At 37.0% G+C, this 26,989-nt stretch overlaps 1 protein-coding gene across 2 annotated transcripts in view; it reads left to right on the forward strand.

Moving 5' to 3' along the window:
* LOC106874548 (protein MAK16 homolog) overlaps window positions 1-26,989 on the forward strand; it is a 167,316-nt gene that overhangs the window by 136,769 nt on the left and 3,558 nt on the right. For both annotated transcript variants that reach the window (XM_089362571.1, XM_089362572.1), the window contains one exon: window positions 4,296-4,364. In XM_089362571.1, coding sequence (XP_089218697.1) covers window positions 4,296-4,364 — 69 coding nt within the window. The remainder of the gene's footprint in view (window positions 1-4,295; window positions 4,365-26,989) is intronic.

A 26,989-nucleotide genomic window follows, 5' to 3' on the forward strand; every position in this document is an offset into this window, starting at 1 on the left:
ACCTTCAAACGAGGAACAAAGTTTAAAATTAAAACCAATTTCTCTTGTTCCTCGGGTAACCTCATTTATGTCCTTACTTGCGCAGGTTGCCAAAACTTCTATATCGGACAGACGAGCCTCCCATTACATAGAAGAGTAGCTGTCCATAAGGAACAAATAAACCTCCCTCAATACCGCCAAATTCCACTCAGTGGCCACATAGACTCTTGCGCCAGAAACAAAAACCCTAAATTCATTATATTCCCTTTCTATCAATGTAAAGACAGAATCTCCACACAAGAAAGAATCAACAAGGAGAATCTTTTCATAGAGAAATTCCAACCATTTCTTAACACACACACCCCTCAGTGACCTTATTCCTCTGTGAACAGACACAAACTTCCTGTTGGGGAAAAAAAGAGTTCATAACTCTAACTAAGAACACTTGTCTCCCCTTACACACACTTCCTGTTTTGACACCACATTTCCTGCTTAACACAAACTTTTAACCCTTTTTTTAAACCTAACAAAACTCTCAACCCTCATGCATCCTTATTTTTCCTACCAATTTATACATGAACTACTATTGAACTACAAAAGCTCAAAGACAATATAATGTATGGGTATATTTATTTTTTTATATATTATTGTTTTATATATTATTTTCTTCATTTTGTACTTCTTTGTAAAAAAGCATTTTCATTCTCCTTCTTGATAATTTGCTTCCTTGCAATGAAAACCGGTTAGAAAAAATCTTTATTAAATTATGCTTCCAGTTCAGCATTCTGGCTTTTTTTTCATTTTCCTATTATTTCTCCACGTGCGGTTAACACAACCCCACTATTTACTGACTTATATATATATATATATATATATATATATATATATATATATACAGGGTGGGGCATAAATACTGTTACAAAATAAAACAGATTTATCCCGACAAAAATTTATTTAACAACCCACTATTACAAAATATGCTTTGCAAATGCCCAAGGAACAATATGGTGTAACTTTTATTCAAAATGTTTACCTCGTGCCTTCACAACACTATGAAGTCTTTTTGGAAAGTCCTCTATAGCAGCACGCACAACATCTAAGGGTATTTTATCCCAGCACTTGGTCAATTTTTTCTTTATAGCTTCAATATTTTGGCAAGGAGTAGAGCAGGCATCATTCTCCAGAATTGACCACAAAGAATAATCAAGAGCGTTAAGATCAGGTGATGAGGGAGGCCATTCTTCTTTGCTGATCCAGGACGGACAGTTGTCTCTACACCACTGTTGTGTTAATCGAGACATGTGGCTCGTCACCCCATCTTGTTGGAATGTCCAAACTTCATCACCGTACACTGAATTGCACCATGGTATCAACGCGCCTTCCAGAATGTCCTCGATGTACCGTTCTTTGTTTATCTTGATTCCTTGAGGGACAAAAACAAGTGGAGTTTTCCCTCTTTCAGAAATGGCTGCCCAGACCATCACTGTATTGAGGCAATACCAGGTATTGCCTCAATACTTTTAGCAAGGATTCGGTCATTTTGATGATTGTGAGACTGTTGAACTGAGAATAACTTTTCATCACTAAAGATGATGTTACGGAGCGTGCCATCTTTAATACAGTTCAACAAGAGACTGCTTCTGCCGAGTCTCTTTTCAATTGTGGGCGCAGAGAGAAGCTGTCTCTTTTGGAGTTTATAGGGTGACAACTTTAGGCCACTTTTGCATATCTTCCGCATAGTTCTTGGTGATGTTTGTGCTTCTTTTGTCATTGTCCTCATGGATCTTCTTGGATTTCGTCTGATTTTTTCCCTAACATTTTTGATGAGTTTAGGTGTTCTGGAGGTGCGGGGACGGCCTGATCTTTGTCTATCTTTGATCGAAGAAGTTTCCTGGTAACGATCAATCGTCCTTTTTATCAACATTCTGTTAATTTTGAGGTTTTTCCCTAACTTGAATATTGCTCTATGATGAATTTTCTCTTCCATTCAACAGACATTGCAACAAAATTTTAATATTTAGTTTCTGAAATACAAGAAAACATATAATAAACTATCATTTAACTCAAATAAATCATTAGAATACTTTGAATATTATTATGAAAAATAGTTTTGAACTTTTGTAACAGTATTTATGCCCCACCCCACCCTGTATATATATTATGTATGTTATAACTTTAAAATTAAAAATTTTTTCCCTTTGAATTGTGGTGTCTTCACAAAAGCTTTATTCTCAATCAACTGCACACACAATAACACACATGCACGTGTACACCCATGAACACACACACAAGCACATGCACACTAATATATGCATCCATATTCTGACACATACAAGTACTGATACATGCAGATGCACAAATATCAATTGTTGAACTGTTGAAAGTAAATGGAAATATGTTAGTGTGATCACTTAAGTCAGTAACTGCTTTAATATGAATGAAATATGTTATGATTAATCCTTATCATCATCATTGAAATGTATATTTCATTCTCTATCACAACTTCTACCACACACCATGCACTGTTACCACCACTACACACTTCCCAAAGCTATTACGACCTTCAGTACACCTCACTCATCACCATCACTTCTCTGAAAGAGGAAGCTGTATTGTGTGAACTTGTAAAATATTAATGTCAACAAATTTTGCTTTACTCTTAGCTGAGATGTCTACTTATATTTTTTTAAAATAATTCCCATACCAGGAAAGTCTTCTTTTGTACAGATCACATCTGATTTCTTTTATCTCTGTTTTCATTTGTGATCCATCATTCGCTAATATTACTCATCCACCAGAGCATCCTCACTTCATTTTTTTCTTATTGTTGCAAGTCTTCTACATTCAAGGCCTGTCTAGTGCTTGTTGGGATCTTTATAAGAAGAGCAAAACTCTTTGTTACCATCAAAGGTAAAAGCTCCCTGAATTTTTCCACTCTGTTCTTACTCTGGTTACTATGCTTTTGGAGCACTCACCTCTGCTTCCAGTTAGTTCCTGAGGTAAAACTATCAACAACTTCTAGTTATTCTTTTGAGCATTTGAGGAAGATTTTACACATTTTCATGTGTATAATCTTCTTGAAGAAACTGGCAAACAAGATCAATGGCTTTGATAGCAGAGCCCTGAGAACCATCAAATGATACCATCACATTTCCAACAAAGAACTGTGAGCATGCACAGATCAGCCTGTAGCCTCCCACCTCATAGCTATCTGTTGCATGTGCTAGAATGGACATTTCCTCCATCTCCTACTGAATCATCCTATCAGGGCTCATTTAATGCAGCAGCTGCAGTCTGGAAGAGACCATGTGGCAGGCCCCACACCAGATGGCTTGATGTGATTGGGGAAGATCTTCAAAGGCTTGATATCACCTTGAAGGATGCAGAGTAGCTGGTGTAGGACCACCAGCAATGGAGAGCACTGGTGGACTGGTCGGATCAATGCATGATAGCATCTCTGGGGTCACTAACCTGGGATCACTCTAGCCCCATCAAACGAGCATGAAGCAAGAAAGTATCTTTGCTTGTATAGCAGTTAACGATTCCAGCTGCCTTTGTATTCTTAATTGCTCTATCTCACATATAGATAGAATTGCTGGTCCTCCTTTGGATCTCCTTTGAGTAGATGCTCCTATGCAGCCATCTCATTCTGTAACATTACATGCAGAACACATGCAAACCGTTTGTGTTCTGCTTCTTCTCTTGCTAAGTATCCCTGATATCTAACTTCTATTCTAGCCATTTGTTATAGTTCCCAGTTATGTCCATTCTTCCAGATTTTTTCAAGTCTGTGTCTAAACTTTTAGAACTTTATCTGCACAATGTTGCTTCCATCTACCTGCAGCCTTCTTTTTTTTTCTTTTTCTACTCTAGGCACAAGACCCGAAATTTTTGGGGAAGGGGCCAGTCGATTTGATCGACCCCAGTATACAATTTATCGACCCTGAAAGGTTGAAAGGCAGAGTTTGACCTTGGCGGAATTTGAACTCAGAATGTAAAGACAGGTGAAATACCGCTAAGCATTTTGTCCGGCGTGCTAACATTTCTGCCATCTTCCGGCCTTCTCTTGGAGCCTTACTCTAGCCAGCGGTCTGGTCTGAAGCCTTTACCTGATATCCTATAGACTTATAACATAGACAACAACCAGTTGTCTGTTACAAGTCCCTATCTTATCCCCTGTAATATGCATCAACTTCTCTGAACATACAATTAAGGTCTCCTTCAGCTTCTATATATTGCTTGTCCATATTGTCATATCTAAGCTCAATAACTAATAAATTTTACTATAATTTTATATATTCTATCTACTTACTTAGAGTACATCAGGTTATGTGGAATATGTTCCTTATGATGAATTTGAAGAAAGTGATATTGAAGATCTTGAGGTGAGTATTTCACTGTTCTGTTGTGTATGTGTGTAGCCTGTTGTGTGTGCATGTTTATATATATATGTGTGTGTGTGTGTGTGTGTATGCATATATATTATATGCATATGACACAGCGGTGAGCTGGCAGAAACGTTAGTAACGCCGAGTGAAATGCTCAGTGGTATTTCGTCTGTCGTTATGTTCTAAGTTCAATTTCCGCCGAGGTTGACTTGGCCTTTCATCCTTTCGGGGTTGATTAAATAAGTACCTGTTACGCACTGGGGTCGATGTAATTGATTTAATCCCTTTGCCTGTGCTTGTTTGTCCCCTCTATGTTTAGCCCCCTGTGGGCAATAAAGAAATAAATATATGCATAATGTGTGTGTGTACATAGATATGGGCATATATCTGTAAATAAAAAGGTTGGAAGGTATAGTTGAGTACACACGGTGTATGTTAAATAACATTATGAATGTCTTGTAGCTATCTGGTGTACTTTTTCATCAGGTACATATGACCGTTTAGTTGAAAATGGAGAAAGAAGAAATAGAGAATGCAGAATGCTGGGCTAATAGAAAGAATAGAAAAAAAAAATGGGACTGGAGATAGAAATTGGTAAAGAACCGATTACGCTAGCGAGGTAGATAGGGGTATGATTTCATTTCATTATCAGCATACTTGAATTATTGTAGTGGTTGCAGTAAATTATTATCACATTAGTGTATCTGTCACAGCAGATATACTTTTCTCCAATTTTTACCCATCTTGCAATTTTCATGAAATATTTGATTTTTTTTTATGCCAACTATATCAACAATATCCTTTTGAGAGCTTTTTACTTTTTAGAAGATATAGGGGTATGGTAGGGCAAAGGGTAGCATTAAGATAACTAACAAAATGAGGTGGTAAAGTCAATAAGAAGGATTTATTAGATGAAATGTGTGTCTTATATTATCCACATTTTACTTAAAAAAAAAACAACACATATCTAGAAAAATTTACTTGACAATAAGAACTATGATGCAGAAAATTCAAATGTTTGTAACTCGTATTTAGTCTTCAGACTTTGATTTAATACAGTTAACTCACGCTACTTCTTTTGAAGGTCCTTCTTCCACATATCTTGTGGAATGTCCTCTTACTCTGCACTTTTTGCACCCTGGTAGAGACTGTTTAATCACAGATCAACCATTTAAAGTATCTCTCAAACTCTCAATCTGGTATATCTTTCTCCTTAAATGTGTCTTGAATCTTCTGAACAATTTGGTACCTACTTCCAAACCAGATTCATCACACTGATCAAGTCCATTGCTCTCATTAACCTAGTAATTTGTGCATGTAATGCTGACCTGATTTAGGTCTGTTCAAAGAAATAGATAAAACCAGTATAAATGCTTTGGTAATGCTAACATTGATCTGAACTTTGTTATTAAGGGTTCTCAGAATAATGGCTAACTGAGTGCCAAAAAATTTGAATATCCTCTTATCAGCTTGTTTCATTCTTTAACCTTTTAGCATTCAGATTACTGTCAAAAGTAATGCTTATGTATTCAAATTATTTTGAATTAATCATGCATTATCTTGTAGGCTTCACAATTTTGATGAGGTAACTGTTAACTTTTCGAAATGATAATTGTGGATTGGTGTGAGAGGCCAGATCTGGCCAGTTTGACCATAAAACAGGAATAATATTTTGGCTGGATATGACTAGTTTAAATGCTAAAGGGTTAAAACTTAATTTAATATGTACAAAACTACAGCATTATGAGCTCACAATATACTGGAATGATACTTCCAATGAGCTTTTCAACACTATCATAGCAATATTTTTGACCAAGATATGATAAAAAACAAAGATTATATTAGTCCAATAATTAAGATGTTGATCAATTTCTTATATTCTGTACATGAGTGTGTTTGGAAACCATTAATGAGAAATCAGCTCGATTTTTGCCTTAGAATTATTAGGAACTAGCAGAAATACCCAGCGTTGCCCGGGTTAAAGAGAATAATGAAATCTAAAAACGCCGTCTAGACTACGCATCATCTTTATATAGAGAGATGTATATACACACACGCACCCAAACACACGTATATATATGTATATCAATATAAATATATGAAAGTCAATGAAGTTTCGTAAAAGAAGGTGATCATGTACGTACTTTCTTGCTGTTGTGATTATAACACCTCGTTGTAAACAATGTTCCTCGTTTTCCCTTGTGGAGCATATACAAATAGGTTTTTTTTGCTGCCCACTCTTGAGCAGCCAACATACAGTTGTCCATGTGAGAAGCAGGGCTCTTCCAAGAGAAGACCAGTTACAGACAGTGTTTGACCCTGAGATTTGTTTATGGACATGGCAAAAGTCACACGAAGGGGGAATTGTAGTCTTGTGAATGTAAAAGGAAAGTCTGCTCCTGATGGAGTAAGAGGAATTCTTGGAATAAAGACGTCATCCCTTTTTGCACATTCAGAAAGAGTGGTAGCCTCGATAACGTGTGACATCATTTTCTAAATAATGCTCACCTGTTATATGTTCGGGTTAAAATTTCATCAACATCAAAAATATATGAATTTTCATGGGAGTTATGGCCGTTATGCAAAGAATATAATTTCCAAATTTCATAAAGATCCATTCAGTACTTTTGACGTAGTTTTGGATAAGAAAACAATTGACTAATGTGTGTGTTTGTGTGCATGTGTATGTGTGTGTGATGGGTGTATATATGTATAGATATCTGTATGCATGTATATATGTATATATGTGTACATATTACATGTACATCTATATATATATATATATATATATATATATATATATATATATATATACATCTACACATATGTATACATATACATGTATGCATATAGATCTATATATATATATATATATATATATATATATATATATATATATATATATATATATATATAAAGTGTAGTATATTGCCACTTAAGTGTGGCTGACCCCTAGGGGTGGATGTTACTGTTGCTTTTAGCCCCAGGAGGACATCTCCTCCAGCTGGCTTATCGACACACTACTGTGTCCAGGGGTCAGCCACACTTAAGTGGCAATATACTACACTTTATTGTGCAGTTACTGTTAATACTTTATTTAGAGAATTAACATTGCTTGTTTTCACCTTTTCGATATCAGTGAAGAATTTCACTGGCAAAGTAGATATAAGATTGCCAAGATTTTGTCTCTCTCACCAAGGATCAGTGGCTATCGAACGCCGACGAAGGGAAATAACCCTGAAACCCAGGTCCGTTCGTGCTACAGATCATGGTGAGAGGGATAACTTCCCTTGGCAAACAGGACACAGTAGTGTGTCGATAAGCCAGCTGGAGGAGATGTCCTCCTTGGGCTAAAAGCAACAGTAACATCCACCCCTAGGGGTCAGCCACACTTAAGTGGCAATATACTACACTTTATCGTGCAGTTACTGTTAATACTTCATTTAGAGAATTAACATTGCTTATATATATATATATATATCTATATATATATATATATATATATATATATATATATATATATATATACATACATATACGTGTACATATACATCTATATGTATACATATACATCTATATGTATACATATACGTGTACATATACATCTATATGTATACATATACATCTCTCTCTCTTTCTCTCTCTCTGAAAGTATCTGTCATTACAGTATCGAAATGGTGTACATATACATCTATATGTATACATATACATCTCTCTCTCTGTGTCTTTCTGTCTCTCTCTTTCTCTCTTTCTCTCTCTGTGAAAGTATCTGTCATTACAGTATCGAAATGTGATTGTTTCAGTTAGTGGAATAGTTTCATTTTTAAAGTGAAAGTATTTGACATGAGTGTTTTTGTTTCACTTTTGACACGTAATACTTCAATAGTGGAGGAGATATTATGTTGCCGTGTGCTCGAACTCTGCAAGAAGTTAAAAATTTTTTTTGACTAAAACACAACTGGAACCCTAAGTAAGGCATGTGTAAAATTTGAATGAAATTGGTTGCGTAGTTCTCGAGTTTTAGGGATTCACACAGACAGACAGACAGACAGACACACATTCTCATTTTTATATATATAGATTATACTTTTATGTGTTACGGTCAGGGAGTGAATACTATATCTTGTTTATAATGTTTTTGAATGTAAGTTATAACAATTATTATTATTTCTTAATTAAAAGCTATAATGATAATCTCGTCACTTATAACTTAATTATAAGTATTTATCACTAAGCATAACTCTTAATTCAGGCTGCGTAAATGTTATGATGAATTATACATACCAAGACGCTGAATGTGCTTTCAATACATGCATGTATGTTGAAGATACGGATTCGTATTCTTTTGACCGTTACATAAAAAAACAGTTTCATAAATACAGAAATAAGTTTAACAAGTTGAAAGAAACGAGAAGTAAAAGGAAATAAATTTCTACATTAATTTATTATGTACCAATGTTCTGCGCCGTGAGGACCAAAGACTCGAGGTATTTCGTGTTGCAAGACAGTGTAGGAGAGAGAATAGTGATGTCGTAGGAGAGAAATGTGTTCGCATGGATGATGGTACGCTTGCACTAAATGAGGCTGCAAAGAAAGAGGTCTGGAGATGCCACTACGATAGATTGCTTAATAAAGAGAATGAATGGGAGGAAGAGAGCCTGCCGTATGTCGACCCAATAGAGGGACCAGCTATCTGAGTTGATAGTACCAGGGTAGATAAAACAATTAAGAGTATGAAGACAGGGAAAGCCCCCGGCCCATCAGGAATCACTGCAGAGATGCTCAAAATATCTGGCAGTGTTGCTACAGTCTAGTCACCCGTATTACGAACCAGGTGTTACACGAAGGAGTCATACCCAATGACTGGTGTAGCAGAACCATAGTCAACTGCTACAAAGGTAAAGGTGACGCTTTAGATACAAATAATTACAGAGGCATCAAGCTGTTAGATCAGGTTATGAAAGTTACAGAGAGGGTCATAGCCCAACTAATTAGGGAGTGAATCAATTTAGATGAGATGCAGTTTGGGTTCGTGCCAGGTAAAAGCACTACTGATGCCATATTTCTAGTAAGACAGCTGCAGGAGAAATACCTAGCCAAGGATAAACCTCTGTACCTGGTTTTTGTTGACATGGAGAAAGCCTTTGACAGGGTCCCCCGATCCCTTATCTGGTGGTCAATGAGGAAACTTGGGATAAAAGAATGGTTAGTGAGAGCTGTGCGAGCCATGTACAGAGATGCTGCCAGTAAGGTGAGGGTTGGAAATGAGTACAGCAATGAATTCCGAGTAGAGGTAGGGGTCCACCAAGGTTCCGTCCTCAGCCCCCTCCTATTTATCATAGTCCTCCAGGCAATCACAGAGGAGTTCAAGACAGGTTGCCCCTGGGAGCTCCTCTATGCTGATGACCTTGCCCTAATTGCGGAGTCACTATCAGAACTAGAGGAGAAGTTTCAGGTGTGGAAGCAAGGTCTAGAATTGAAGGGCCTTAGAGTCAACCTAGCTAAAACCAAAATCCTAATAAGTAGGAAGGTAGATAAAACACAAACCCCTTCAGGTAGATGGCCCTGCTCAGTATGTAGAAAAGGAGTAGGTAGTAACTCTATAAGATGTACCCGGTGCAAGCTATGGACACATAAGAGGTGCAGCAACATCAAAGGCAGGTTAACTAGGAAGTTAGTTTTTGTATGTGGCAGATGTTCAGGTGCAATAAAGGCTGTAAACAAACAGGAAACAACTTCTATCTCATTCCAGGGTGAAAAACTAGAGGTAGTAGATAGCTTCCGCTATCTGGGCGACCAAGTTAGTAGTGGGGGTGGGTGCGCTGAAAGTGTAACTGCTAGAATAAGAATAGCCTGGGCAAAGTTTAGAGAGCTCTTACCTCTGCTGGCGACAAAGGGACTCTCACTCAGAGTAAAAGGCAGACTGTATGACGCATGTGTACGAACAGCCATGCTACATGGCAGTGAAACATGGGCTGTAACTGCTGAGGACATGCGTAAGCTCGCAAGGAATGAAGCCAGTATGCTCCGTTGGATGTGTAATGTCAATGTGAATACCCGTCAAAGTGTAAGTATCTTGAGAGAAAAGCTGAACATTAGAAGCATCAGTTGTGGTGTGCAAGAGAGACGATTGCGCTGGTATGGACATGTGGTGAGAATGGATGAGGATAGCTGCGTGAAAAAGTGCCACTCCCTAACAGTTGAGGGAACCCGTGGAAGAGGTAGGCCCAGGAAGACCTGGGCTGAGGTGGTGAGGCAAGACCTTCGTACATTGGGCCTCACCGAGGCGATGACTACTGACCGAGACCTTTGGAAATGTGCTGTGCGTGAGAAGACCCGGCAAGCCAAGTAAGATCGTTGCCAGTGCCCCTGGACTGGCTCTTGTGCGGGTGGCACATAAGATGCACCATTTTGAGCGTGGCTGTTGCTAGTACCGCCTGACTGGCCTTCGTAGGATTTTCGAGGGAGATCGTTGCCAGTGCCCCTGGACTGGCTTGTGAGGGTGGCACATAAAAGACACCATTTCGAGCGTAGCCCTTGCCAGTATCGCCTGACTGGCATTCGTGCAGGTGACACGTAAAAGCACCTACTACACTCTCTGAGTGGTTGGCATTAGGAAGGGCATCCAGCTGTAGAAACTCTACCAAATTTAGATTGGAGCCTGGTGTTGCCATCCGGTTTCACCAGTCCTCAGTCAAATCGTCCAACCCATGCTAGCATGGAAAGCGGACGTTAAACGATGATGATGATGATGATGATGATGATTAATAGAACAATTAGAAAGTAAAGTCATTTTGTCGTAGAGAATTACAACTTAAAATTTACACTAACTAATCTTTCATTCTAACTACTAGAGTTCACAACAATTCAATATTGTCGGATTTGAGTATTGAATGTGGCATAAATATTAGCCGATACTCAAGAGGGTGAATGTTGTGGATTTGAGTGACAGTCCAACGATCACTTGAGAGTGAGTGTTGTGGATTTGAGTGGCAGTCCAACGATCACTGGAGAGTTTCCCGAAAAATCAGGGTTTTTATAACTGCACATACACAAATTCTAGAACCGTACTTTGTGAAAGATTTCTTAAATGAAAGTTCAGAATTCATGTATGGGCAGTAATTTTTAACAATGAGAAATCAATAATTTCTCCTGTTCGGGCAAACGAACCTATGTTCTCTCTCAGCCTCTTATGAGTTTGCTACAATACCAATATTGAATCATCATCATCCAGTACAAATAAAATTTAAGCCCAAATTTATTTCAGAAGTCCCGTTCTGCAAAACTTACAATAAGCTTTTCATTTCAACATTCTGTTTGCAGTTTAATGGTACCATTTGAGTATTCTTTTTGTAAAAATTGCTACAAATGACTTCAACCATCCTATCACAACATTCTTCTTTCAAAATTACCGAAGAGATGCATTGAATTTCTTTCGCTTACAAAGATTAATATATACATCAGAGTTTGTAATTTTCTTCCTTCCTGTATGGGCAGGCCTGTTTTATTACTTTATAGAAAATAAGGGTAGAGGAACATTGCAAAGCAGTGACACGAGGAGGTATTGATAAATCGGGTATAGCTGATCATGTATGGAAAAATGGAGACCACCTCCCCCTGTGGGATGAAGTTGAAATAATAGACAAAAACTAAAAGAAGCAGCACATATGCTAGGACACAGCAACCTCCTAAGCAGACCAAGTGCAGATATGAACAGCATTTGGGAACTGGTATTAAGGAAGGATAGGAAAATATTAAATTTATAAGCCCTAAAATTCACACCATAATTGCTCACGGGGATATGGCGTAGTGGTTAAGAGCATGGGCTACTAACCCCAAGATTCCGAGTTCGATTTCAGGCAGTGACCTGAATAATAATGATAAATACCTTAAGAATTAGAACCCGGGTTCGAAATTTCCTCAAGACACCTGATGAAGGTTTGTTGTTAACACAACGTTTTGGCTATCAGCTAAAACGTTGTGTTAACAACAAACTAGATGAGGACAAATATCCACAAAATGTAAATAAAGGACATTTAGAGGGCAAAAGTGGATTCTTGACAAATTTTCAGTCAAAAAAAAACAGGTACCCATACTCTGCATGTCCACTTTTTGTAAGAATGCCCAAATCATTTGCAAAAGTCTATGAAAAGCCTTTTGCCCACTGTGCATGGATGTATTGTAAGAGTGCTGTAATACTGCAATAGTCCTGGATGCATCTATACAACTAGCCTACAACTCCACTAATAGCAAGGTTCTAGCAAAGCTCAGAGAGATGCAGATTCCTGGTTCAGCAACAAGATGGATGAGATACGGAGGTATGCTGACAGTTAGAACTCCAAGCACTTCTACAATGCTCTAAAAACCATCTATGGGCTACTGTCCTCCAGAACATCACCACTGCTCAGTGCTGATGGGATCACTCTCCTCATTGACAAAAATGCAATCCTGAAAAGTTGGGCAGAGCATTTCAGCAACATCCTGAACAAACCTCCCTGAGGCCATTGCTCGTGTGCCCCAAGTTGATATCAACATATCTCTGGCAGAGATGGTCTTTACATCCACACAAGCCATCAGTCATGAGGAGCTTTGGAAGATCATGGGAAAGTTTGACTGCCTGGACAAATTCATCAGCATGGTGTGTCAGTTTTTACAACCACATGGTCACTTAAGTGATGGACAATGGAGGCTCTTCTGATGCATTCCCAGTCACTAACGGACTCAAACAGAGCTGTTGCTTGCACCTCTGCTGTTCAGCATGATGTTCTCAGCCATGTTGTTGGATGCTTTCTGCAATATTGACAAAACCAACATTAACGCCAGATTTAGGACTGATGGCAGACACTTCAACCTACTGAGACTACCGGCCAAGACTTAAGGTGAAAGAGGACTTAGTGTGTGACTTACTGTTAGCAGATAACTGTGCACTCAATGCTGTCACAGTCATTCAAATGCAGCAGAGCATGAACTGCTTATCCACTGCCTGCAACAATTTTAGCCTCACAATCAGAAGACAGAGGTCATGCACCAACCTGCCCTGCAAAAGCAGTATCTGGAACCAACTGTCACTGTCAAAGGGGAAACCCTGAATGTTGTTGATAAGTTTACACACTCCAGTAGCATACTCTCCAAATCTGTGAACATTGATGATGAAGTTGATGCATTGCAAAGAGAAGCTCAGCATTCGGGCAGCTATGTGAATCAGCGTGGTAGAGGAGAGGCATTAAATGGCCACTAATTTAAAGGTGTACCAACCTTTAGTTTTAGTGCCTACACTACTGTATGCCTGTGAGACATGGACAGTTTATGAACGCATCACCAAATGGTTAAATCTCTTTCACATGAACTGCCTGAGAAAACTGTTGAAAATCACCTGGAAAGACAAGGTTCAAGACACTGAGGTCCTCTCCTGAGCTGATCTGACAAGTATTTACCCAATACATTGCTGAGGTAAGTGTTGGTCAGGTGGGCAAGCCACCTTGTTCAAATGCCTGACACATGACTCCCCCAAAGACTGTTTTACAGTGAACTGGCAGAAGGAAAGTGCACTCAAGGCGGATAGAAAAAGTACTTCAAAGATACACTTAAAGCCTTGTCAAAGTGCTTTGAGATCAGCCCCAACACTTGGGAAATGCAAGCACAAGACTGCCCTGCGTGGTGAAGCTGCACCAACAGAAGTGTCACTTCTTATGAACAGAACAAGATTGCTGGAGCACAAAGAAAATGTGAGCTGTGTAAGTCCATAGCCAACTTCTGGTGTTCAGTCCCAGCAAACCACCAGTGCCTGACCTGCATCCGAACATGCATCAGGCTGATCAGCCACAACCAGACACACAATGACCTGTCTCCCATGTGATGTTCTTGGTCATCATTGATGGATGAACATTATTATTATATATATATATATGTTCTTGTCGATGTGTGCATGTGTCTGTGCACTTGTACTTGTAAGTTTATGCTGACTGTGTATATGTATGCATGAGTTGGTTTGTATATAGTTTTATGCCCTTTGTAGTGGATGTGTATCTATGTCATGGGTCAGGGAACTTTTTAACCAATTACCCCAAAATATATTTATTAATGTTGACATTACCTCCTTAATTTGAAAGGAAGAAAATCATAAATTCTTTGAATTCAAAAGATTTATTGAATCTATTTGTTTGGACACCATGGAGAATTTGTTTCCTCATTGCTTGCAGATCAATTAAAAACGAGAAATTGTCAGCAATGCTCCTATACACAATAGCTCTTCTGTCTTAATTTGAGTGAAGAGCATCAATTATAAGGATAAATGAATGTATCCTAAAATTATCTCTTGGAGAAATTTCATCGAAAGCCTCAGTTGTCCTGCCATCATTGTGTTGTTGTTTTCATACTCTATGCCTTCTTTGGAGAGTTTGGTACTCTACATCAGGTAGAGTAGTTTTTGCTTGCTCCTTAATGCACTTTGAAGGACATTACTTACTTTGTGAAACTGATCAAGCAAACCTGTCCATGAACACAAATTCTTCCATTTTCAGCAAAAGATTTTGAACTTTTCATCTCGTATCATCCTTTTCAGTGTCATCATCATGAATGTGACAGTGCTTCAAGAATGTGAGCATAACTTTCACTGATGGCTGTTGTAGCTTGGTTGTAGTTATCTGACATAAGATGACTTCCAATCTTGTGCCAGATAACTGTTGCAGAGCTTTTGGCTCTGGTGACAAGAAGCTTTTCAACACTGCCCACCCTCTTGTAGTGGCTGAGAAAAAGCAAAAAAGTTCATTGACAACACCAAAGAAATTCACTGCATCCAGGCAAGAATCAACTGTAGCTCTTCCAATCAGTACAGGGAATCGACTGATACTCTAAAATACCCTGCTTCTTTGATTTCTTGCACTATTTTGTCAAGAACTTTTTTATCCATTAGCTGGATAACTTCTTCACATATAGTTTTAGATAGGTATGATGAATGGCCAGATCCTTTATTTCCATACTAATTTATGTGGGTACATAAGAATGGATCAAATTTGGCAAATCAATTCCAGCAAACTGCTGAAGTACATGCTTCCAGTAATCCTGTTCTGCTTTGATTTGCTCATCAAGATTTATTGTAAACATCTGACCATAATTTCTTGTTAAGTAGGTCAACAAAGAGTCCATATGACTTTTTGAATTTTCATGGGTCTTAATAATTTGAGGATGCGACCAGTTACCAAATCCTGAAGAAGCTAGAGCTGTAGTTGAAGAAACATTCTCAGAGAATTTTGAGAAAAGTTTGCACACAAAGCAGTAGATTTTTCCTTTTGTTGAGGAATATACTAGCCATTCCTGAGGGTAGGTTTCTCCATTTATTTTAGTGGAGAAGAATAAACTTCTTGAGCATGAATGAGTTTGGTTTTTGTAGGTTTGCTTTGAAGTTGTGAAAGGTCCATCCCAGTGTTGACATTGCAAAGGACCTTTCTAAATTCAGTATGAAATTTCTTCATTGCTCAATGTGGTCCATAAACCTACATCATTTTTGACAATGAAATCAATACTTGGAGTTACTTACAAATATTCCTGGGTGTCACTGTTCCTGGGTGCCAAATAATGCATCTGAATCTTCTGTATTTGCTGTTGAACTTGTTTGTTCCAGGTAAGCAAAATCAAATGATGTGATTGGCTTTAGATGTTTGATTATATCTTTTTGTTCTTTTCAATGTTTTCTTTTACTTGCACCACTCTCATGACACCTACTCATTATTACAATCAAAGAACTGGAGAAGAATATCAGTTGGTTAGATTCAATTCTAGGAACTTTAATAATACAAATTTAAAATCAATATGTAATAAATTAACAAAAGAAATCAGTTATATAATATCAAAAATTAAAACTGAAAGTTGGAAAAAAGTTTGGAACTAGACTAAACTTATAAAAAATACTAAAAAAAACTGATATACACAAACACTCCTATACAACATAACAAACATACTGCATATGCTTCACAGCAAAAAGCCAACTTAAGGTGTGTTCACATTATAGGATTTTTTTACATTGCAAATACTAAATACTAAATAAATGATGAATACTAAACTGTGAAGATATAAAAACTTTCTTACCGTTATCCTAAAAAACTGACAAACTTAGAGATCAGTCTTCTGAAAATATGGAGTCAACTTGTTGCTAAGAACAGAATGATTTCTTGTGTAAAATCTCTTTCTCTCTCCTATATATATATATATATATATATATATATATATATATATACACACACACACACACACACACACACACACCCATGTATACATATACATACATGTGTATGTGTGTGTGCATAGATAGCTAGACAGACAAATAGATAAGCATATGTACATATGTATGCATGCACACACATGTATATATATATAAGTATATTTATTGTACTAGGATCTTCAATAAATATTCTGGGGGGGGGGGCAGTGAACTGTGCACTTCAATAAAAATGCCAAATATGTGTGGGACACACACACTGTGGTTACTTTGGGTAGCAGTGATCAACTGCCTACTCTGTTCTTTCATACTAATGCCAAGAATATGTGTGTATATATTCTTTTAATTTTGTTGCTGCTGTTCTTGGCATCATTTTTGTTGTTGTTGTTGACATTGCTTTTTCTCAGTATTATTTCTTTCATCTTTGTACGGAATTTCTTTGGGAATTTTATGACTAGCTTCATAGATATATGTTTTGGGTTTTTTTACATTATTTTTTCTTCTTATTTTGAAAAGTAAAGTAGTAAAAGTAGTAAGGACAGGATTTCTAGGAACATTTTTCACAGTATTTTACGAAAAGCATTTGAACATTTAACATTTGAAAAATTCATTGTAGAAAATTTTCTGGTTGCTGGGCCCTGTGCATAAGCACACCTAATGAGTTCTCATTAACACCTAAGAGTTTCATTTTTACTTCACTTGGGATAATTTATCCCAGTTCGCCACTGCCCCTAATTTAAACCCTACTGACCTTTCTTCTATCAGTTTCCTGGTCTTCCTTTGACAATTTTATTAGCTTTTTTTCTTTTGGTCTCTTTCTCCACTCTCTCTTTCTCTCACATATTGGTTTTGAAAGAGGCATAATGTTTTTGTTTTTTTTTGCTTCTTTGATGTGGTGCTTTGTCTATTTATGTGACCTATGATCATTTGCATAACAGGAAACAGTGTGCATATCTGGAGCTTTATCATATATTGTTGTATTTCTGGCAGGACACTTATGAGTTAAAATGTATGATCACATAATGATTCTACTAGTTATTTTGGCATTTTAAGTATCACACCTGTTTTCTGCTTATTATTTATATGTGTGTGTACATGTACAACAAAGTTCCAGTGTATTGAGAGAAAAGTAAGGCATAAGAAGAATTAAATGTAGTGCACAAGAGAGAAGACTGTACTGGTTTGGTCATGTGATATGTATGGTCAAGGACAGTTGCACGAAGTGACAATCAGTTAGAGTGGATGGTATTAGTGGAAGAAAGAGACCAAAGAATTCTAGATTTTACCCATTTACATTGCGAACTAGAAACCTCAATGTAGTGGCTCAAATTGTTAGGAATAGCAGTCAATTCTCTCTCAATGTTAGCACTTTAAATAAAGGGGGATACATTAGACAATGTAGTTCCTAATATGCATATTAATGTAATCACAAATATTTTAACACTTCCACTCACCATCAGAAATTACTTCACAGCTTCAGTAATTACAGATTTATTGGTCAGTGAGATCTGTAATTAAATATTCTAAGATTTGAGTGAAATGCTTCACATACACATACACACATATATATACAGGATAAGGTTTAGTTTGTTCAAGTACCTTAGATGTGAGACCCTAAAATGTGAGAGGAATACATGAATATTGTTTTGTAGAATAGTCCAACCCATGTTTATATGGGAAGTCATTAAATTTGATAATGATAGTAGGGTGGAGGTATTGATCAGTGGTTACATGTATGCACAGATATACAGGAAAATGATTTTTAAAAAAAACTAATTCCTACTTCAGTGTTAACAATTTCAAGAAAACATAGTTGGGGAAGCTGAAGAATATTGGATGTGGTAAAGGGAAAAGGAATAAGTCGACACCATGGTGGTTAACTGTCATTTGGACAGGCAACAATCTAATCTTCTAGTTTATTTTCTAATTAGAGAGGGCTGGAGATAATAATCCTATCACAAACACACTGAACTTTCTATTGTCAACATACTTCCCACTACTTAAATCCCTACTCAGACACATTCTTATATGCATCACTACTTAGAGACCATGACTAAAATAATCTTTAAGATAAGATAGATAGAGCAATTTCAGATCAAGAGGATAATACCAGCGCCATTTCCACTCCTACCCCTCTTAACAACAACTACAATCATTCACCAGCACTTCTACCACCATCACCACTTCTACAAACAGTTAAATGTAGTGGTAGTAATAGAGAGGTCAACAGTGGCTACTAATTAATCATGAGAACAGTTTAATTAGGGGAGTTGGGAAGGGGAAAGAGATGAGACTTGATGCCCTTTAGCTCATCCTGTAGGTCAGGTCAATGAAGTTGACCCCATCTTCCTTGAAATATGTCTTAGGGAAAATAGTTTCTCTTCCTAAGAATACACCTACTCCCTCCTTCCCCTCAACCTATTTCTCTACTTTTATCTTCACCATTTTAAAATCCAGTTTTTCATGCTTGCATGGATCAGATAGAATTTTTTGAAGCAGATATTCTATGGCAAACTTCACCTGTTTCCAAGCAAGGTAATATTTCCCATGACCAGATAGGTTTTCTCAGAAGATGAGAAATGAAGGGAACCTCCTCTATGACTGTGTCACTTGTTTACTACTGTTGCACATTGTCACAATTGTTTTTCTTTTAGTTTAGCTGTCCTTCAATCTCTTTTTTTTTCTCTCTCTCTCTCTATTATGCATACATAAATGGAGCATAAAAGTGTGTGTGTATTATTACTATTTTACTCTCCTCACCCCTTTCTGTACTTTAAGTCAACACCAACCTTCCCTTACTTTCTCCAAACTCATATGTATCATCTGTCTCCCCTCCATCTTTGTTGTTCACCATTCACTACATCCACCCTTCAACATTACCTGATCTCTAGTCATCACCTACTCATCCCTACCTTCCTTCCAATATATTTATCATTTACCACCCTCAGGCAGAATTTAAACTTGCAATGTAAAGAGTCAGGGGAGGCTAGTTGGTTATACTGACTCCAGTGCTCAACTGGTACTTATTTCATTGACTCAGAAAGGATGAAAGGCAAAAATATGCAAGTTTCTCACAATTCACTACATGCATCACCTAAAGGTAGTTGTAGACAGACTATAGCATCTCACAAAAGGATGGTGGATATAGACAGGCACAGCTACAACTGTCTCTAAAGACAGTGACTATGGTGTTAGGCACCTGTCTAAAGAATACTTATGACTGGATGCTTGAACTTGCTTGAAAGCATGAAAGTACCAAGAAATTTCACTCAATATCAGATGAAGCAAAGAAATGTGTTAAGGAATCAAAGATGGCCAAAGATAAAACACGAACTCATGGTGAAAGCAAAACAAATAAAAAGTACAAGCCAAATCAAATGGAATCTTGGAGCTGCATAATAGACAAAAGAGTAAGGCATTACATAGTAACCACCCTTCAAGAACTTATGATCCTGATGTTCATGCAAATATGACCCATCAGTGGCTGTCTACATCTGAACTTAAATCAGACACAGAGGGCTCCCACTTTTGTAGTACAACAAGAGAAACAATGGACCATCTCATCTCTTGCTACTCTATCTTAGCTTCACTTGAGTATATTTATTACCATGATAGACTTAGTCAGTATTTGCATTAGATCTTATGCTGTCAGTCTGGACTGCCATGTGAGAATTTGTGGGAACATAATCCTGCCAAAATAGTAGAAAATAAGGCATCTTTGGAACTTTAGTCTTCAAATTCGTAAAGCTATTCAATGTGGGGAAAAAATCACATTAGCAAAACATGTTTGCTCATAGATATGTGAATCCCAGCAAATTGCAACATCTCTGGCGAAGCATTTGAAAAGTTAAGTACATACAAGGACCTTGAAACAGGTTTCTAAGAATGACAACTGAGAGCTTTGGGGGATAATACTAAATGGTGTTCTTAAAATACCAGGGAACAAAAGTATCAGAACTACAAAGACTGATCTTGTGGGTACAGCCTACATCTTAAGAAAAGCATTTTCAATTCGAACATATTTGAATTTATTAAAATCTTTCAAAATTGTAAATCTTAAACTTGGAAGAAAATCTTGATTCTCAGTATTTAGTTTCTTTTTCTTGAAATATACATTCTCATTAATAATTCCTGCAGTAAAGCATCTAACTTGCTGTTTCTTGAGGTCTGTGGGTGAGCAGCTCATTTAAAACAAAGCAACAACAACAACAATAATAATAAAAATAATAATGATAATAATAATAATAATAATAATAATTATTATTATTATATGCACTGATGCAGTATCAGGTACTGGCTCACATGGCTTATGATCTTAACTGATTGAAAGTGTTATCATGTACATGTTTTGTCATGGTATAAAAGATGGGCTACAGCAAATATTCTGCTCAATACCTCAGGCTTGCTTGTCAGTTGTTTGACCGTAACCAGTTGAGTATGTCCCTTGGTGGCTGATGATATGTGCATCTCTGATCACAAGCAGAAGTAATGGAGAAGCATCATAGTCATCTGTTGTGAGGAATTCTTTGGGGTTTGAATAAGTCACCTCTGGAAACATAGGTATTTTGTTCAACATCCATAAACAACCCTTTTTCAGGGACCTTTTGAGTGGGATTGGCTACTCAACCTGATAAAAATTCTAACTGGACCCCACCTGCAAAGTCATGCACTGTTTTTCTTGAGATGAGATCAACATGTTGTGCATATATGGTTGTGATGCAAGCATGGCTGTGGAGTCAGAGTCAGTAAAACTATACCGACTCCGACTCACAATATCTTTATTCTTTAATATAAACCAGTTATAACGTATAGGCCTATTCAGAGTACAAGTGTATGCAAATGCTTTATCAGATATGTAGACCACAATCACTTAATTACATAAAGAGGAGTCGGAGTCAGAATTGGAGTTGAAGATTTTTGTTTCGACTCCACAGCCCTGGATGCATGTGCCTGGTGTACCCTTATCAGATGGGTAGTCATGGTAGGTATACTAGGCTTCATATATTTTACCCTAGTGTTACTGATGGCATGCACTGTTCTCTCACTCAATAATAATAGTAAAAATAATAATTATTATAATAATTGATTATTGGTGTTTGGAAGGGTGTTCTAGTCAATTACTTCCTCCCCAGTACTCAATCCCAAAATGATGAGAGGTAGTCAATCTCAGTGGAATTTGAACTCAAAATGAAGAAGGGTGAAATGTCACTGAGAATTTACTGGCACATGGCCAACAATTTTAAGAGGAGGGTGTTAGTTGCTGTAACCCCAGTGTTCAACTAGTACTTATTTTATTGAGTACCAGAGGTAATCACTGATTGGCAATCATTTTGTTTGCTGAAAATATAAACAACAGCCAGCCGCTTGGCTAGGCTCAAAGGTCGAGGGTACTATATATAGTTATTTATGTTTATAGCATCATTGAAACAGTTGAGCTATTAGGAGAGTTTGAAAGAATTCTGTCATTACAAGAGATTTTGTGCTATACATATGGAAGCTTCTAGCAAGTCTGGCACCAAACTTGGCATTGCAATTTATACTTGTCCCTATGGTTCAGAGGATTTTTGGGACACTGGTGTTTCAACATGTGTCTTATCAATCAAGTTGAGCCTAGCCTAGCAGCTGACCTTTGTTTATACTTTCAGTGAACAAAGATGTTTGCTGATCGGTTCTTATGTCTGCCAATCAGTGTACCTCTGGCTGATCATACACAATGTCAAAACACTGGTGTCCCAGAATCCTCTGCACCTATGAGTTGAGTGTACTGAACACACTGCCATCATAAAAGAGAGACTTTTTCCTTGTATGTATATTACAGTGACTATCATATATGGCATCTGAACCTGCCTAGACACGTTAAAAATAAAATGTAAATGTACATATATGTATATATTTATAACACACACACACACACACACACACACACACACACACACACACACACATTGCATCACTGAAACAGTTGAGCACAATATACACAGTACTTTCAGACCTCAGTTTCACTAAGGTGGACAAGTCTTCTCAAGAGCCTCATATTGACATCTCAGTTGTTTGTCATCTTTGTGAAGCCCAACATCTTGATATCAGCCCTCTCCACTTCATCCTACATCTTCCTGGATCTCTTTCTTCCGTGAATTCCATCCATTTTAAGTGATTGGCACTTATTTATAGTTTTCTTCATTTAGGTTTTAGGATACAACTTCTACTGTGATTGATGGTCTTCTCAAGCACAGCCAATTGCTAATCCTGACTGTCCTTCTCTGAGATTACTCCTTTTCTTGTGTTTTCCTAGTTTTTTTTTTTTTTTTGTGTTGTTGCAAGTTTCATCCACTTAGAGCAATTGGCACTTCTTTATGCAGCTGTCCTCATCCTTATGTATCACAAGACCATACCATTGCTTGCACACTACATCTGATTTCTCTTATGCCTAATTTTACTCTTAACACCTTTGTACTTTGTTGTGCATACACACTAATGTTGCACATTCATCTTCACATGTCTTCTGCATTCAGGGACCATACCTCACTATCATGTGGTGTAGCTGTTCATACACAAGCATCATTCAATTTGCCTTTCACTCAGAGAGAGAGAGAGAGAGAGAGAGAGAGACCTTTTGTTGTCAACAGCAGTAGTAGATCTGTGAACTTACTCCATTTTATTCATATTCTAGCAACTATAGTTTCAGAACATCTTCCTCCACTACTAATTAGGTCACCTGGGTAACAGAAGCTATTTACAACCTCTTGGGAGCCTCTTCGATATTAAAAAAAAATCTAATTCTTTTGCACATCTGCTATATACAAACACTAGTTTATCTGTTAACCTTCCTGTGATTTCACTGATGTGTCCATAGCTTGCACTGTATGGAATTCATTCCAGCACTTTCCTACATGTTGAGCAATGGAAGCAGAGTCCTATCCATTTTCTTGCTAACAACTTAGGTGTTTGCTAGGTAAATCTTAAGGCTTTTTAAATGCAGGTTTTGCTTTCACTCCTGGAATTTCTTTTCCAAATCTGCTTCAGATTCTGTGATAAGAACAGGGCCATTAGCATATAGTAGTTCCCAAGAGGGGCTAGTCTCTGTTATGGCTTGGAGAACGATGATGAATAGTAGGTGACTGAGTATCGAGTCCTGGTGAACTCCTACTTGTACATTAAATTCATGTACTCGAGGCTTACTTTCACTCTATTGAAGTGTCTTTATACATTGCTTGTATGGCTCAAACAAGTCATTCATCTACTTTTAGCTTCCTTGGAGACCACAAGATCATGGAGCAAGGGTTTCTTTAGGTCAATGAATGCCAAGTACAATGGTGTACTATTAGCCAGATATTTATCATGTAGTCACCTTACTAAAAATATGGCATCCGTAGTACTCCTTTGTGGCACAAAGCCAAATTACATGTCATCTGGTCTTATTCTATTCCTAATCAATTGGGCTGTTAACTTCCCTCTAACTTTTATGACCTGGTTAAAGCAATTTGATACATCTGTACTTACTGAGATATATGTATATACGTCTATATGAAGGCTCACATCTTAGTGGTTAGGGTATTTGGCTCATGCTCATAAGGCTATGAATTTGGTTCCTGGCAGTGCATTGTATCCTCCAGGAAGACACTTTATTTTTTGTTGCTCCAATCTACTCAGCTGGCAAAAATGAGTTGTACCTGTCATGCTGAATCTACCTCAGAACAACATTAACCCTTTAGTGTTCAGATTAATTTGTCAAATGCAATGCTTATCTGTTCACATTAATTTTGATTTATTCAGGTTCAAGTGGGGTGTCCACAATATTTGCTTGTAACTTTGTTAATTTTCTACATACAGAATTGAAGTTTTGTAAATGGGTGCTTATATGCCAGTGGTTTATAATTACGTAATTTTAGCTGATCTTTCTGACTAAATTTGACTTTTATGGGCAGGTAAATTTAATTAACAGGTGTAAAAACAATAACATTTTGAATAAACACTAAAATTCATATACTTAATACATCTTACCTGTTTGATTTGTTACTAAAATTATCCCAGATGTCAACTGCCAACAATTTTACATTTTTCAAGATGAGGTACATTAATTTGAATTAATTAAAATACAGGTGTAATCGGTAAAAGATTTTATTCTTTTTCTATATTTCATTTAAACGTTTTCATTGAAAATAAAGTACAAAACTCTTTTATTAGTCAATATACCATTGGCTATGTACTTCTATACAATTTATTGAATTCATTTATGTAACGGAATGCATCTAATAAAAAAGTGTCATTAACAGGTGAGACAAAGGTGAATACAGGTGTGTATGTTACATACTGAAAATTAATATGTTTTTCTTAATTTCACATATTATTTATAATAAAGTGAAAAGGAATATACAAAATTATATAGTTATGACATATTTCTATCATGAAACTCTCCAAATCACCCTTTACACAAGAGCACTTTGCAAAAGGAACACATATACGAAGTCTCTATCTGATATCCTTTCGCAGTTTTTCTTTTTTGCAGTGAACACAGTCTGCAAACTTTTTTCCTCCCATTTATTTTTTCGACTTGATGGAAGTCAATATTTTCTCTGTTGACATCCACCTCAGTTAATTTTGCTCTTCTCCCAGTTCTGTGCTTTCTAGAAGAAAAGCCCTCACATAACTGAGATGCGATGTCAACCTGAAATTTCAAGTGGTAGTAGTCCTTTCATGGTGGAGGTACCTTGTGACTGTTTACGTATACAATATATGAATTTACTATATTTAAATCAACTAAACACCACAAAATGTACCTCCACTATTTCTTCCCAGGTCGACCAACTGGGTAATATGCCCAATATTGATTGGATTTATCAACCTCACCCATATATTTGTTATAAGTAATATTCACTAGGGGTCTCCTCTCAGCACCAACACCAGGTTGTTCATTAGAAGACAGAAATAAAATCTACCTTTTTTCTTTGAAAGCAGTAACAAAAAATTTTCTTTTTGCATCTGTAAAATGTCCCCTTGTTTTTTTAATTTTGTTTTAATTTCACAGCGTAAACATTTACAGTTTCTCATAACAATACTGCACGTGTAAGTACTTACACAGGGAAGATTTTCTGCCAAAGCTACTGAAGAAAAAAAAACGATCAAAATAGAGGTGTTGGTGCTGATGGTGAAGTGGTTCAGTAAGAGACCATACTACATCATGTCCCAATCCATATGGTCTGTTTCCATTATATTTTTTACCTGTGTAAACATTGAAGTTTACACAATGTCCAGTCTCTGATTCACAAACTTCTCATACCTTGATCCCCCATTTAGTGGGTTTGGCAGGCATGTACTACCGAAAATGTACTCTGCCCTTATAACCTATCATGGTTTCATCTACACAGATTTTTCCCAGGTAGATATACAGTTTTATAATTATTAACAAGTAAATCAATTACAGTACGTACTTCGTACAGGGGATTGTAGTTTGGGTCGTTTTTGCTGGGGGCATTAGCAAAATCAGTTAAATGTAAATACTCAGATATTTTCGAATACCTCGTCTTTGACATTATACTTGAGATATATGGCTCGCCATACCTTATATCAGGTCTCCAGTGGTTATACAGTCGAGGAAGCTGTTTAACACCAAGCATAATATTAATTGTGAAAAACGTTCTCATTTCCGCAGTATAAGTTGGCTGCCATAGTGGATCGTCTCTTCCACGAATAGAAATTAAATGTTGCGCATATTTGTTTGTTTCCTCCGCAACATTTTCAAAAACACTTTCTGGTAAAAACAAAAATAGATAGTCCAATGGTTGAGCGTCAGGAGGTGTTGTGTTGTGGACCAGTGTTTTCTGTGAAATCAGGAATAGCGATTGGTGTTGTAATCTTTGACCATGTTGCCATGTTTATGATATCATTTTCATCACTTTTGTTCTCAAAATCTTCCTCATCCTTTCGCAGTTTTTCACTAATATTGATATCAGATTCATCCGAAGACAAAATACTCTTGTTTTTATATTTTCTATATCGTCAAGAGTAAAACGTTCAAAGTTGGAATCGCTACTTGCTGATGCCATTTTTTTAACAACTAAGGTACACACTTCTCTTCAAACGTTGAAAAAACCATGTGGTCTAAACAATTTCATAAGTATTTATACTTGAATAAAGGCGGGAAAGGCTTCATCTCGCATTATCTCAAAGCTACGAGAATTCAATAACGTGATTTGTTTATTTCTTTAGCGATTTCGTAGAGCAGTCGGATACAGCCGGCTTGAACAAATAAAGGGCAATTAATTTTGGCCGGTTACGGCTGATTTGAACACTAAAGGGTTAAGGGTATGTGTGTCTGTGGTGCTCAACCACTTGCACATTAATTTCATGAGCAAGCTGTTCCATTGATTAAGTTAATTGGAACACTGGTTGTAACTGATGGAGTGTCGGG

This window comes from Octopus bimaculoides, chromosome 14, assembly GCF_046866305.1.
Source record: "Octopus bimaculoides isolate indiv1 chromosome 14, ASM4686630v1, whole genome shotgun sequence".
Taxonomy (NCBI): Eukaryota; Metazoa; Mollusca; class Cephalopoda; order Octopoda; family Octopodidae; genus Octopus; species Octopus bimaculoides.